General features: G+C 31.6%; 1 protein-coding gene across 1 annotated transcript; it reads right to left on the bottom strand.

Moving 5' to 3' along the window:
- Positions 1–3111: 3111 nt before the first annotated feature.
- On the bottom strand, positions 3112–9239 carry LOC126706847 (vacuolar-sorting receptor 6). The gene is made up of 12 exons (XM_050406411.1): positions 8609–9239; positions 6708–7400; positions 6539–6627; positions 6268–6337; positions 5520–5603; positions 5352–5428; positions 5130–5211; positions 4778–4860; positions 4535–4598; positions 4275–4403; positions 3331–3434; positions 3112–3226 (listed from the first exon to the last, which is right to left on the bottom strand). The coding sequence occupies exons 1-12, from the start codon at positions 8949–8951 to the stop codon at positions 3113–3115; spliced, it is 1932 nt and encodes a 643-aa protein (XP_050262368.1). The 5' UTR covers positions 8952–9239; the 3' UTR covers position 3112.
- Positions 9240–15896: the final 6657 nt, after the last annotated feature.

The raw sequence follows: 15896 nt of genomic DNA, 5'->3' as shown, positions 1-15896 counted from the left end.
TTATTTATTTATTTTTTTTTATAATTTATGTACAACATTATTCAAAACTGTTTTACATAAAATATCACAAAATTATCTATGCATCGTACGGGCAACTTACTAGTTATTTTTTAAATAGTAACATATTCTGATTGTTTTGAAAAGAGATAACATGAAAATTGCAATTTCTTAGGAGAAAATGGGCAAATGCCCCTTCCCAAAAAAAAAAATCTAGCATTTTGCCCCCTTTTCCAAACTAATTAGGGAAATACCCCTCTTTTGAAATTCAATTTTCTCAAAATCGAGTTATAAAAAAAAAAAAAAAAAAAATTCTGGAGCCCTATAGTGACGTTTGAAGGAGCCTATAATGATGTTTTAAGGAGCCTATAATGACGTTTTGTAATCCGATCTCCATGAAGTCGACTTACATGCAATTTCTTTTTCTTTTTTTTTACTTATAACTCGACTTCATGGAAATCGGATTACAAAACGTCACTATAGGTCCTTAAAACGTCACTATAGGATCCTTAAAAACGTCACATATGACTTAACTCGATTTTGAGAAAATCGAGTTTCAAAAGAGGGGCATTTCTCTAATTAATTTGGGAAAGAGGGCAAAATGCTGGATTGTTTTTTTGAAAGGGGCAAAAGCCAATTTTTTCCCAATTTCTTATATATATAAATACAAAGATATTTATGATACTGCATAATTTAAAACTTCATTTCGACCATTGAAAATAGTAATTGATTTTAAATGCATCACTATATACAACTTTATATTCTTAAAATATTATATCTTCATTGTAAAATGAATTATCTCATATTTCAGAATAAATGGACTTAAAACAATCTTTTGTGCTCCTAGAATAAAACCCCTATCCTTTCTTTTGAAGTTTGATCGGTAGGTCATTTTCACTTTTTTTCCCCCACTAATAGAGATGCAATGGAATTCAAATTCTATGAAGTGGTACTGGTAACCATCTCATTCAGTCACCAACTAGATGCTGTGGTCATTCAGTAAGGCGAACCATTTGAATTGAAGAAACAGGACGAAAACATTAGGAAGAGAGCTTTTGGATAGGATTAATTCCATATGAATGTTCATACTTCATAGGATTATAGGAAAACATGTTGACTCTAGCTTAATTTTTATGTATATGTGTGTGGAGTTTCTTCCTAGAAACTTGAACTCCGGTCCTTGATTTCTTTGGTGGACTAAAATTAAGGAACATTAAGGATTCGTTTAAGAACCGCTTATTTTGCTGAAACTGAAAACTTTTTGCTGAAAGTATGTTAAAAAAAAAAAAAAAAACCTAAAAGTTGACTTTTGGAGCAATAGGACCCACTTTAAGAATAAAAATAAGTTAAAAAGTAAAATAAACTAACTTTTTCTCAAATTCTAGACACAACCTAATTGTCCTTATTTTTGTCCTATCATATGATTCTCTCTAGTCAACTTTAGCATATATATATATATATATATATATATATATATATATATATGCCTTAGGATTCACGGTAGAACAACAATAGACAATTAGGCCGAATTAGGCCAAACCATGTAAACCGTGGTTTTGAAATCCGGGATGTTCAAAAAATTGGAGAAAAGAAGTTTTTAAGGTCGAATCAGGATTCAACCGAGATTGAACCATAATGTGTCATTTAATTTTTTATTAAATTTAATTCATAAATTATGTTTATATATAATAATTTTCCATTTCTTACCGATACAAGGCTTGTGGCCTAATGGCTTCAAAAAAAAAAAAAAAAAAAAAAAAAAAAAAAAAAAAAAAGGCTTGCGGCCTAATGGTTGATAAGCTGGACAAGCATATTAGTCTAGAACCCTTGTTTACGTTCTCTTCTTCTCTCTCTTCATCTTTTATTTTAATACAAGCAATGGAAAAGCGGTTCTCTTCTTCTCTCTCTACATCTTTTATTTTAACACAAGCAATGGAAAAGTATACATTTTTTGTGATAGAATCAAGGGCACCTAGATGGTCCCCCAGTTTGAAATATGATAAAAAAAATCGTATATGACTAAACTATCCAAACAAATGCTATTGATGTTAGTGTCATGCAGTGCACAATATGAATCAAAAATGGCAGCCTACAAGATCTCAGGAATCGTACATAGGTATATGGCTATGTTAATAATAGCTTGAAATGTGAAGAACCTTTATTTAAAAACATTTCCCCAGATCTCAAAAAAAGAAAAAAGAAGGAAAAAAAAAAAAGAAGAGATTAAGTAAAGCGTTTTGCAAAAACATGAAAGCCACATGTCTCAACATAAGGCTTTGCAATAAGTGGAAAAGTCTCCTGGCTGCTTCTGATTTTGTGAAGTTTTAATTTGCTGTATTTGATAGCCTTTGTGTTGATTTGGGTAAGAAAATGCTTGAAGATTAGAGAAAACAAAATGATGAGAGGCAGTTCAATAAATTCAACCACATAATTGGAATCATAGATATTTTGTCATAGTCTGTGAAGAAAAGGAAAATAAGAAATCATTGTAGCTCTTCAAGAGTAATGCTATCCGGATTTACCATTTGTATGCTAGACCATTGCACTGTCTCAAATGACAACCTTCAATATAACCACCATGACTAATGATAACATAATTGACTTGTTCAAGGTAGTATATCTGAGTGCAGTATAAAATTCTATTTAAGAAAAAAACAATTCTCCTATGAATTATGACCAGACAGCAAGCCATATCTTATTTAACCAATCCTAATTTTGTTTTCTTTTCCTTTCTCTTATTTATTTCTATTAATCATTACATTGATCCTGGTTTCTCCTCAATTTCAAAACTACATTTACATGTAAGCGTTTGTTTAAGAAGAGAAGAAATGTCTTGTGAAGGAATTTTCTGTATATAGATAGCTCAGAGTCATTCTAAAGTGATGTTGTAAAGAGAGAACTGGATCTTTCCTTTGTTTACCAAAGAGCTGTCAAATGTATGTAACTGAATATTCACAGCTAGCATTATAATGGTCCTCGTGTATGGATGGTTTTATTGTAGTACTGATTCCTTCAGATTTTGTTTCTGCAGAGAGGAGCAATATATGGAGGCAATGTAAGAACAAGCCAGCATAGAGCATGCAAAATTTCTCAGAACGGTAAAGAAACTATTACCTTAAACTGAGCTTTGTCGTAAAGGTTCAGCTTCACTTCGGACATCATTATTGTTGTTGCTGTCCAGTGGCATGTATTGTGACATGATAGCCATGATCTCTGAGTCCATGTAAGACTGCAAATGGGAAGAAAATGTTTCAGCAAGTATATAGAGCTAATCCAGGTTACAAATTAACAAAAAATGGGCACATAGTCTGTCAATGGTGAGTTTTTATATACCCGGAGCCTGTATTTGTAGAATATATAACCAGCAAGACCAGCTCCCACAACAGCTGCTAGGACCAGGAAGGTTAGGAACCACCCGAATTTCGAAGTGCGTCTTTCTGTCATTCAAAAACCAAAAAAAATATCTTCAATTAATCACCCACAGTCAAAACAACATACTTTCTACTGACAACCATTTCTTCTATAGTTGAAGGAATCATATAGAAAATCACTTCACAGAAATTTAAGGAATTATATTAGCATAAATAAATGTACTTATAGAAAATTATGGACTTACTTCCTATGGTAACAATAAATTCATGTCAGAATTTTAAGGAATTATCTGGCATGTAAATATATGAATGAAAGAAGAATACCCACTCTAAAAGCTAATGGAAACAAATGAAATTGTACATGCTATAGACAACATCAAAATGTTTTTCTTTCCATATGATCTCCAAATGCTCAATTTCATAATTTTAATCTGAATCTAGGAAAGACATATAGGTGACATGTTCACATCCTCCAAACTCCAATGCTTTATGCATGTGCATGTGCATGTGCATGAGTCTCAGCACACAATCACTATTCCACTTCAATTTCGGAGAGAACATCAAATATTTTAAAGGACCATAGACTTTTGTATTTAGGATTTTTACTTTTACCATTTCCGACATCTTTTAGGAAGCTCAGCTTGAATGAAAAAAAAGATGTGACCATAGACAACATTGAGTACTTTAGGCCTAAGAAAGCCCCCACCTCAGAACCATCAAGTAAAAGCCTTAACTCCTAATCATACGAAATTTACAGTGGAAAGAGAAAAAAGTACAAGGAACATAATATTTTTGAGTGCAGATGACCACAAAATCTTTTGCAGAAGACAGTTATTTAGTTTCATGAGGTGAGTATGCTTTCTTATCTACCATCTTGCTTCCAAAAAAAAAAGTGTGCTTTCTTACCAATACAGGCATCATTCTCCTTTATATACAGATGGTCCCCCTTACACTTGCATTCATAGCTACCCCAAGTGTTTTTACAGCTGCAACCATCACACTGACAAGCAAGGTGTTCCTTGCATTCATCGACATCTGGTGCATAACCAAAAGGATAAAAGGTGATAGATGTTAGCATATTAGGTACCAAAAAGCATTAGAATGTTGAAAAAATAGAGCATATACATAAACTAGTCTCAAATAATAAAAGTGGTATGCAGGATCACCTTCACATTTCTGACCATCCCCACGAAAGCCATGTGGACAATGACAACCTGACAGCTTGGACTCCTACTTTGCATATGAAAAGAATTTTGGTAAGATGGAAAAGAAAATGAGAAGTCTTGGGATACATTCTAATGGAGAGTGCTAGGGAAAAATAAAGACAGATCTTTCACAATGAATCAAAAGAACTGATGAAGCAAGCAACAGTTGATAAATGTACAAGATTAGTATAGAGATCACTGAACTGAGCAAGCTGAGAAAGTCAGTCCATCTTTACTTTCTGACCAGCAACCTCCATTATTTATTGAGCACCTTGCAGGCCCAAACCCTGTTGGTGAAGGAGTAAAAGTGAGTAGCTAATACATGGGATAAAGTCCATCCTATATAGATAAAACTTGTGACTCATAGCAACAGCATCAACAAAATAGCATTCTACTGCTGTTATATGTGGGTCTCAAACTTCCACACCATGATAACCTATACATTCTTTTACGCTCTGATAAAATAGCGACACCTCCTCACCATGAAACAGGATTATATACCCATGCTCACAGGAGGTTTCTTGCTTTCCAATTGATCAGAAGGGGAAAAAAGTACCTTTACAAGATGTATAACCATCTCCTCTGTACTGAACACCTTTTACAATAGGGCACTCACAAACTCTTCCTCTAAATGTGTCCTGTCCAAATACAATACTTCACCATTACTAAAAAGTAGCTAATTATAAATAAGGAGCTAAGTATCAATAATACATAGAGATATGTTTTCTTGAGGAGCATTAATTACGAAGATTGAATTCTTAAATTTTGCTTTGTATACCTTGCAAGCTGTTACATTAGTGTTTATATCCCGCCAGCAGCCACCGTTGTTTTCAGTGCACTCATTAGTCTCAATATCTGATTAAATAACAGAAAGCAAATGAGAAAAAATATAATCAATCAGAAAGCATTAGTCAATTAAAAGTAATAATTAAATAAGAACATCAACCTCCAGTTAAACAAATTGGAGGATCAGCGGTCTCCTTGAATCCAGCACATATTGCCTTCAAGACGGCAGTTCTCTCCAATTTTCCTTCAAAGAAAGTGAACTCAGAATTTTAGCATCATGACATAGTAAATATTATACTAAAATGATAACATGGAACTTTGGAAAAATAACTCGTATTCATAGAACATCAACAAGGATTAAATTTGAATATATATATATATATATCTTTCAAGAATATTAGTGGATGGAAAAAAAAAAATAAATCCAAGAATAGGAGCATTGATATGGGAAAGCAACCATGACACGTTTAAAGAAGAAGAAAAGCACACTTCTTATCTTTTCTTTCACTCATATAGAAAAAGAACTTTTCGATCAATGGTGACCAGTTGTTCTAGTATGATGCCACTTTGAATTCATGTTTGGCCTATTGTTTCAGGAAGGAGAGATATGATGGAAAAAAAAAACATAGTGTTTTTGAAAACTGACAAGCCTTTCTGGATTTTTAAAGGGGGGGAAAAGGACGAGAATGTTGCAGGTGACCAACAGAAGTTCTCTTATTAGCCCAAATTCAGGAAACCTTATACTACAATTCTGGCGACAACCCTCATGGATCTCCCTAAGAATCACATGTCCATAAGGCTCAGGGTTGAAACACAGTTATTTGCATTCGGCCTTGGAAGTGAAGAGTTACTGAGCAAACTGTCACATTATTTTATGACTGCAAAGACATTGTTATTATGCAACAAACCTCGATACTGGACGTTGTTAATGACCAATGTTGGCAAGATGGTAACATCACCACGAGATCCTCGTCCGATCTAATCAACAAAAATTGAACAACAGTAATTAAAATACACTCTTAACACAAATGAAAATCACTTAAATTAATCCAATCAGGTCATTTTAATCTCTTACAGTGTTTATTCTATTTCAATGAAAAACTACACAACTTCAAAAAGAATCTATGCAGTCTTTTATAAGAAGGATTACTTAAAGGAGGGAAAGGGTAAAAGAAAGACCTGGCGTTCTTGCTCAATTTTTAGCACTTCATTCTCCACATCAGCTAAAGGATCACCTACGCACTTTTTAATCTTCTCAATGGGCAGATCTGCATCAGTTAAATTAAAGCTATTAGAACCACAACTTGAATAGAATATACAAGGAGAAATACCATAGAGTGGTACTTACTTAGTGATTTTATCACATCTTCAGCGCATTCTTTGCTATATTTCTTCTCCTTCATGGAACACCTAATATGGAAATCTGTCACGTAATCCCACCAAACCCATGACCGGTTGGTCTCATTGGCAACTCTATGCACACATAGCTGCCTCAAGTTCTCAAACACCACATCCTTCCCTTCATAGCCCACTCCAAAATCCATCTCTGGATCAGGTGCACAATATCTTCCATTGTTTATGCATTGAGACTTGCACTGACTGCTAAGGGTGAAAGCCTGTGGGCAGTACCAAGTTATATAGTGTGGTGTGAATTGGGTGTAACCCCCCTTCTCAAGTATCTGAGCATGACCCTTGAAATTCTTCACAAAATTCATCTGCTCATCACAACGAACCCCACATTCATCATTACTATTCGTCCAAAACTCATACTCAACTCTCCCATCAGGATGGGGCATTGACTCTCTCCAGTCTAATCTTATGACAACATCTTCCTTATTTTTCAAAGCTTCTTTCAAGCTATCGCCAAAAGATTTCTGTATTAAAGCAGATGGAATTCCAATCTTCTCTATGTATCCATCTGAATCAGTGCTCTCCCCAGGAGAATCCATAGTAATTAGAGGCTCTTCATAACTATCAGCCACTAATACAGCTGCAGCTCCAGCTTGTTGACCATTCCATACTTTCTTGGCAAAGTAGCATGCTACAATTGCACAAAAAAAAAAAAAAAAAAAAAAACTCAGTACATTCAAAGGGTTTTTATAAAGAAGTCATTAAGAAATCATAGTGGATTTAAGTGTCATTTGAAATATGGTTGCAATGCAAGCAGAAACATTTTGGATGTTAGAATTCTCATGTATAAGTGGTGTGCTTGTTCAAGTTATTGAGTCTCACACCAAGTAGTAGTCGTGTAGGGTTTTAATATAACATACTTACATCCAAACTCACTCACCTAGGCTTTTGAGTTAAGGAAGTTTCCCAGCATATTATATTGAGCATTCACACAAGAGATCTTCAGAATGTTATTTCTTAACTCTCACAAATCCAAATCCAAAAAAATGGTATTGATTTGACTATAGTTAGAAGGATTTGTTAATAGGTAGCTTCTCTTTTTAATGAACAAAAGTACTATAATTAATTAGGATTTATTACATATAATTGGAAAGCTTTTAAGAAATTTGTTTTTGTTATCAAATTCACTACAAATTGATGCACAGAAAAGCGTTGCTGGATAGACTTTGACTTTGACCTCAAAAAGTAAACGCAAAAAATAAGAGAAAAAGAAAAAGGAGAAAATAAAAGGAGAATTTTCAATAAAAATGAATTTTGCACCACACAGTGGCACACAGGAATTGCAATAGACAAAGAATCCCCATATTTAGTATACATCAATTGGATAATTATTACAATCAAAACAATGTTCACATCTGGGGTTGTTAGGCATGATCTAGATTATAAAAACAAGTGATAACATGGGAAAACAGGGGAAAAGAACAGAGTGCCAATATCAAAACATAGCTCAAATGTCCAAAGTCCAAATCCAAAAAAATTGAAAAAAATTTATCATTTTAATCATATCATTTATAAGCCTGTACTTTGTAAGTTCAATCAAAATCAAATATAGCTAACATCTAATTATAATTAAATTGCATGCTTATGAAAGAAATTCATAAAATTCTTATTGAATGAGTTCTTAACAAACAAATTAAACAAAAGAATCTACTGTTCTATCCAACAAGATTCAAACGGAGAGAAAGTCTTAACCAGAGACGTTGCAAGCAAAGTCAAACAAATAACAATCACAGCATGAATCATCATTCATAAATCAAAATCTTAACAAGCATCTTTAAAATCAAAGAAAATTAACACTGACCCATCAAAAGTCAAACTGAGAGCCATAGATTTACATACCTCCCCGATCAATAAGAAGAACAGTGGGGCGAGGAGAGTCTGATGACTTAAAAGGCTTATCACCCTCAAAAGCCTCACACCCATTAGACCCTTTCTCAGGATACACCACTGTGCCAACCATGAACCCACCATACTCAGGAACACCAAAGTTCCCTATTGCACCATCATGCTTCTGATGACGCAGATTTGAGGGAGATAAAACAGTTATACTATTCTTCTCCACCACAAACCTTGCACCCACTTGATGATATTGCAAAACTGCTAAAACAAGAACCAAAGCTACAAACTTTCTAAGAAAATCCATGCAAGTTTTCTTAGTAAAAAGCATCATCATCATCATCATCAAAACCAAAATCTATATACTATGTATGTATTCTATGTGTGTGTGTGTGAATGTATATTTTTTGGTTGTTGTGTTTTTGTGAGGCAAAATGACTTTACATGTGGAGAGAAGAAGAGAGAGAGAGAGAGAGAGAGAGAGAGAGAGAGAGAGTTATTATTAGTATTGCATTGTGTTGTATGCTTTGGTTTGGTTTGGTTTGGTTGTTCACTTTGGGGGGGTTTTTAAGTTTCTTTATCTAACAGCAACGTAAAGGAAACGTCAAAGAAAAGAAGGTGGTGGACGGAGTCAGCGGAACTACTTTCTTCCATCTGCAACTACTAGGAAGTAGGAACATAGAAGAGAACATCATTGCTTTTTTTTATTGATTTTAAATCTTTAATTGGAGGGATATTTTTTATTATTTTTTTAATAAGGGATTTTTTAATTATTATTTAAATACAAGGGGAAAAGTGATTCTCAAAAATAAATAAAAAATACAAGGGGAAAACTACCTAAATATATATATATATATATATATATATATATATATATATGAGGTTTAAAAGGGAAAAAGTTTGGGGTTTAATGTGTGTCTCAATCATAAAATTATGGATTTTTGTGTTTGTTTTTGTTTTTTTTGTACTTTCCTTTGAGTATAATATAATATTTTTATTTATTTCTACGTCATTAAGGTAAAATGAGCTTTCAATTAATTAAAGGGGCAAAGGTTGTTGTATGGATATTCATACGCATCGAAAAGCTCCAAGTGTGACCAAACAACACGGTAGAGCTTCAAGGTCAAACAATAAAGTCCTCAACTTTAACAGTGTCGTTAAGGTCCTTTTGGTGGGTCTTCTCTAATTAATACTCGTTTGAGTTTCCAAGTGGATATTAAATTTTAGGTTAAATTTAATTTTGTTCCTTGATTTTATTTGAATTATCTGATCAGTTTTTTTAAGCTTTCATTTTTATCAATTTAGCCACTCATCTTGGTCGATTGAATCAATTTGGTACACCTTCCAAATAAGTTAACGAATGAAGTCATTTGAACTTTTTCTTTTCATTTTTTTTAAAGATACTCATTAAATTAACAATATATCTATAAATTGACATATTTCATAAATGTTTTCAAACAAATTTTTAATTAAAAAATTATGTGTAAACAACATTGTCTTTTTCTCGAGAGAGTTTTAATATATGATGTTTGTTTCTGATGATAGCTCTTTATTATTAGACCAAAATACCAATCAATTTTTTGTGTAAACGATATTGTCTATTTGCTAAATATTTTGGACTAAGTGATAAAAATAACTCACTTTTGAAAATAAAAATGAAAAGAAAGTTGTGGTTTTCCCAATAAGGGGCAACTTACAAATATAAAAAATTAAGTAGTCCTAAACCGACTCTAAATGATAAATTTTTACGAGAGAGCAGCAGGGGTGTCCATGTGAACCTCTTACATTTGTGTTCTTTTTTATGTCCAATAATCTTTTTACAAGAATTTGGTGGTAACTGAGTGGTAGAATTAAATTCACTCTTTCATCTCCATGGCAAAAATGTTCTTTTGTAGACACTTTTTGTCGTGATTTTGTTCTTCACTGATTCAACATAGCATCCACAAATGTGTTTCTTCTCGACATAGTAAATCAGTTATATATATATAACTAGGATAGATTAATCCATTTTAATTTGAAAAAGTAATTATAAACATTCTTTACTTTTTAATCCATTTTTCTAAGTTATTTCCTAAATTAAAACTCATTCTTTAAAGCTTTTCCTAGAGGGTATTCTAGTTAGTTCATTTATCAAGGCTCTTGCTATTGAATAAGAGATTTGGATTTGAGTCATGTTTATCAATGGCGGCTCCATAGATGTTTTTTAGAGGGTTCATTTATATTTGTGTTGAAGAAGTAAACAATGACCTCTTTGTAAGTAATATATATATATTTTATTTCATTTTTTGTTTTTTTGGGAGAATATTTTATTTCATTTTGATCATTAGGATAATAAGATAGATATTTTCTCATAAGTAGTAACCCATAATTTGAAAGAAGATTTTTTAGAAGATAAATCTTAGGTAAGAGATGAATATTCTGGAAACATGTGATTTTTTTATTAAAAAATTTATTCATAGTACTAGCAAAAAAGAATAAATGATAACTATAAGTTCATTGGACATAATTTTTTTAGTATAATAAAAATATTAATTATTATTACTAAGATTAAATTTTGGAAATCCTTACTATAATAAAGTTATTAATTATTGTTGTTAAGTGAACTTTAACTATTATTACTTAGAATACTTAAATTTATAATTTATTAGTTTTTGTCTTTACTCTTTTCAATTATTTTATTTAACAATTTAACTCAACTTTGAAAACTTATTGTTTTATGTAATTCATTAGAAAGAATTTGTGTTGTGTATTTTACATTACTCTATTAAAAATCAACACAACAATAAAATCACTAAAAAAAAAAAATTGTCTTCACTTCTCACTGTTCCACACCTCACTTCCACTATCCATACTTAATTGTGTTTTAGTATTTACACCTTATTGTTCACTTAATTGTCTTTTGATCTTTTTTCTGATTTTTAAGATCAACAAATTACTAATTTTTGTTGTTGGAAAGTTAGAAATAAATATATTTTTAATTTAGTGTGTGGTGTGATACTAAGAATCTCCTAACTCAATTGGTATTTTTAATTTTCTTGGTGCTTCCAATAAAGAAATCTACCATACAATTCCTTCCTCTCATACTGGAACTACTAGATTATCAAAATAAAATAAGATAAGGACTCAGTGTCATAAATTATTTATTATACATTATAGAGGATGACTTTTCCCATTATATACATATTTTACGTTAGCCTGCTCGATCATCAAAACAGCGACATTTTGAGTAATTGTGCCAAAAATTTGATGGCAAATATGTCATACTGAAAGTCAATATAGAATAGACTGACATGAAGAAGTCTAAGTCTACCTCCTTTAAGTCTTCCACCAGTTGCTCCATTTGATGGAATAAGATTTAGAACTCAATGCTGACCTTACAAGCCAAGTTGAGTGCTTTAGGGGGCAATTAATTGTAAGATAAGACTTTAATATTATTTATGCATTTGCATTATATATATAGTAAATAATATCATTCTTGGAATAAACTATACAGTAACAAGTCAGGTGTAATATTTTTTATTTATTTCCTTAATATTATTATAATTTTCCATAAGTCATGTTATGATTATTCATTGGCCCAAAGGCCCCAAACCATGACAAATTGACAATCTTCTGATCCAACTAGTGAAGAACTTGATTCTTTATTTTATTTAGCATTGTTTATTTATTTATTTTAGATTTAATAGTTTTTTTTTTTTTGAAAGAACAAATAGAGGCTGGTTAGATAGCCCTGGCCAGTGTTCACTGCACGCATGGTACACGTAAAATGTAATATTCTTAAATGATGTGCAAACACCAGGCTTATAATTCCTCTGAAAAAAAAAAGAAAAAAAGAAAAGAAAAAGAAGAGTACGACTTTGAAAAGTAAACACAGAAAGAGTACCAACTGAAATAGCATCAGGAATCCCTCTTTCCTCAAGCTTCCATGAGTTTCGACTCTACAGAGGTTATTTACTTATTATATTTAATCAGTAAGAGTTGAACTTAAGGCTCTGTTTGGTTAAAGAAGTGAAAAAGTGGGAGAATAGAAAATTGTGGAAGGATAGAAAAGTGGGAGGATGAAAAATATTTAGTTTTCTCTCTTGTGTGTTTAGTTAGAAGGGTGAAAAAGTGGGAGGGTGAAAAACTCTTTTGTTTGGTTAGAGAGAAAAAAAGAATGATGGAAAATGTAATTTATATAAATTGACTATTATACCTTTATTACATAATAGGTAGGAAATAGACCATGCATTTGCACTTATTAAATAATATAAAATTTACCAATAATTATATTTTTCAATGAGAAGGGTTATGTTCACAACATTTTTCATAATATTTTCACAACAAAATTTATGTGGAAAGTTGTTACTAGTTCTAATTTGAACCCACCACTGAAATTATTTTTTTACTCACTAATATTAACTAATAACAATCTATTACTTAAAATTTATTATGAAAATATTGCAGTAACATTCTTAAATTAAATTTTTTTTATTCATTATGTTATATCTTTCTCAGCCATACATTTTTTTTTTCTTCTTTTTCTCTACGTTGTCCTTATCATTCATTTCTTTTTCTTCCTCATTCTTTTCTTTTTCTTCAAGAACGTTCCAGCCGCAGGCGCAGAGAATGCTCATTCTCTGTTTTTTTTTCTCCAGCGCTCTGTCTCTGTTTTTTTTTTTCTTCTTTTTCTCCTCCACACACGTTGTCCTTATCATTTTTTTTCTTTTTCTTCAAGAACGTTCTAGGGGCAGAGAATGCTCATTCTCTGTTTTTTTTTTCTCCAACGCTCTGTCTCTGTTTTTTTTTTTTTAAACTTGATTCCAGAACGGGGGTATTATGGTAAAAGTGCTGTGAGACAGTTTTCCACTCAGGCTTTTCCTCTCGATTTGGGAGGACGAAATTTGTGGGCCCGGGAGAGAAAATTTTCTCCCGGGTTTTCTTCTCTTCCTATTTTCCTCCCTTTCCCAAACAGTGGAAAATACTGTTTTCCACCCCATTTTCCACTCTATATTTTTCATCCCCCTAATTTCACCCCAACCAAACACAGTGTAAATACCAAACTTTTACAAATATTTTTAGGGGTAGAAAAGGTGGTGTTTACAAAATTAGGTACCATTTTAGTGTAATAAGAGTATATTGGAATTTTAAAATTTCAGAGTGACCAAGGAAAATGAGCAATTTTACTCATCCACCCACTGTAACGTTAACAAAATGCTATCGATATAATAAATTTTACAACTTTTTTCCATAATGTTTAATGTAACAAATTGTGATTAGTGTAATATCACTTTCATATTGAGTCATCACCAACTTTACATATTTTATTTTACCTCCAATCATCACTTGCCATTTAGCCGCTGTGTAATTTGTGGTGTATGGTAATACTATACCATGAAACTTTTCCAACTGAATACCTTGCACCTTATATGGATTATATCGAGGCCTGAATGATACTATCATGATTTGGGTTTTGGGCTATTTGCCAAAGGCCTGGAACAACCATGTTTAACAAAAAAAAAAAAAAAAAAAAAAAAAAAAAAAAAAAAAAAAAAAAAACATTTTTACAATAAAGTTCAGAGGGATACAATGAATATTCACAACATTCTTAAGTGAGATGAATGCCTTTAATGATAAAAAATTTGATACATATGAATGTAAACTAAAGAATAACAAAAGAATATAAGCTTTTTTGCTTTCAATCGTCAAAATTAGCTTAGTTCGTTTACCAATATTTAGGCAAATAAACAGGAAAGAAATGATACCCTGCAATAATCTTCTTTCAAAGACAATATTCTTGCTGCTAATTTTTGTTAGAAACTATATATTCTCAAATTATAACCTTGTCACATTCTCTTTCAATCTCTTCCCTTGAAGGTCAAAATCATAAAATTTTCTTCTTTCTTTAAGAAAGTGGAAGGCTTATTTGGCCATTAAAATGTTGTTTCATGTCAAACAAGCCATTGCCCTCTCGTATGCCTTCTTCATGAGTGAAAAATACAGCTCAAGAAATCAAATGCCTTATTAGTTGAGAAATTTGAGGATGTTTCTTGTAAAACATTTCATTGAGAAACTAACTTGCTTTTCTTTTGATTGATACGTTAGACATAAAACCATTTCATTTATATCTTGTAATTTGCTACTAATTTTACGAATGGTCAAGGAATTAGTTATTATAAGTGATAAATTACCAATTCAAAAATAAAACAAAAAATAACAACTTACCGATTGTTTAAAAAATATTAAGTTATTAAAAAATTATGAATTTAATCATTTTAAATTTAGTAATATTGACAGTTCTTTTGAAAGAAGGGAGAGAGGGCCTAAAAAATGTCACAAAAACTTCTTGTTGTTAGATCTCTCTCTCGCCTATATTATTATTGTATGAGGTTCCTCAAACGGTGTTTCACTAATTGATTTAAAGGCTATTTTGTAATCTATACCCAACATATTGATGATGCTCTAAATTAAAATATATTCTATATTGTAAAAGAAAAGTGAGGATTTAAATATCTTCTGATCCAGCTAGTGAAGAACATGATTCTTTATTTTATTTGGCATTGTTTATTTATTTATTTTAGATTTAATTTAATTTAAATTTTTTTTTTTTTTTTTGAAAGAACAAATAGAGGCTGGTTAGATAACCCTGGCCAGTGTTCACTACACGCATGGTACACGAAAAATATAATATTCTTAAATGATGAGCAAACATCAGGCTTATAATTCCCCTGAAAAGTAAGAAAAAGAGAAAAAAGAAAAAAGGGTACGACTTTGAAAAGTAAACACAGAAAGAGTACTAACTGAAATAGCATCAGAATCCCTCTTTCCTCAAGCTTCCATGAGTCTTTTTGGACTCTACAGAGGTTATTTACTTATTATATTTAATCAGTAAGAGTTGAACTTAAATACCAAGCTTTTACAAATTTTTTTTAGGGGTAGAAAAGGTGGTGTTTACAAAATTAGGTACCATTTCAGTGTAATAAGAGTATATTGGAATTTTAAAATTTCAGAGTGACCAAGGAAAATGAGCATTTTTACTCATTCACCCACTGTAACGTTAACAAAATGCTACCGATATAACAAATTTTACTACTTTTTTCCATAATATTTAATGTGACAAATTGTGATTAATGCAATATCATTCTCACATTGGACCATCATTGACTGGTACAGAAATGTGCCCAAATTTAGTAGGTTGGCGAATCAATGAAATTGTTGTCATGAAACTATATAATCATTTAAATACAAAGGTCTCTTTTTTCCCCCTCCATTTAAAGAAAAAGGTAAAATAATAACACACATACATACAGAC

Source organism: Quercus robur, chromosome 11 (genome assembly GCF_932294415.1).
Source record: "Quercus robur chromosome 11, dhQueRobu3.1, whole genome shotgun sequence".
NCBI lineage: Eukaryota > Viridiplantae > Streptophyta > Magnoliopsida > Fagales > Fagaceae > Quercus > Quercus robur.
Note: the sequence above shows the minus strand (reverse complement) of the source record. Positions and strands in the feature narration are given on the sequence as shown.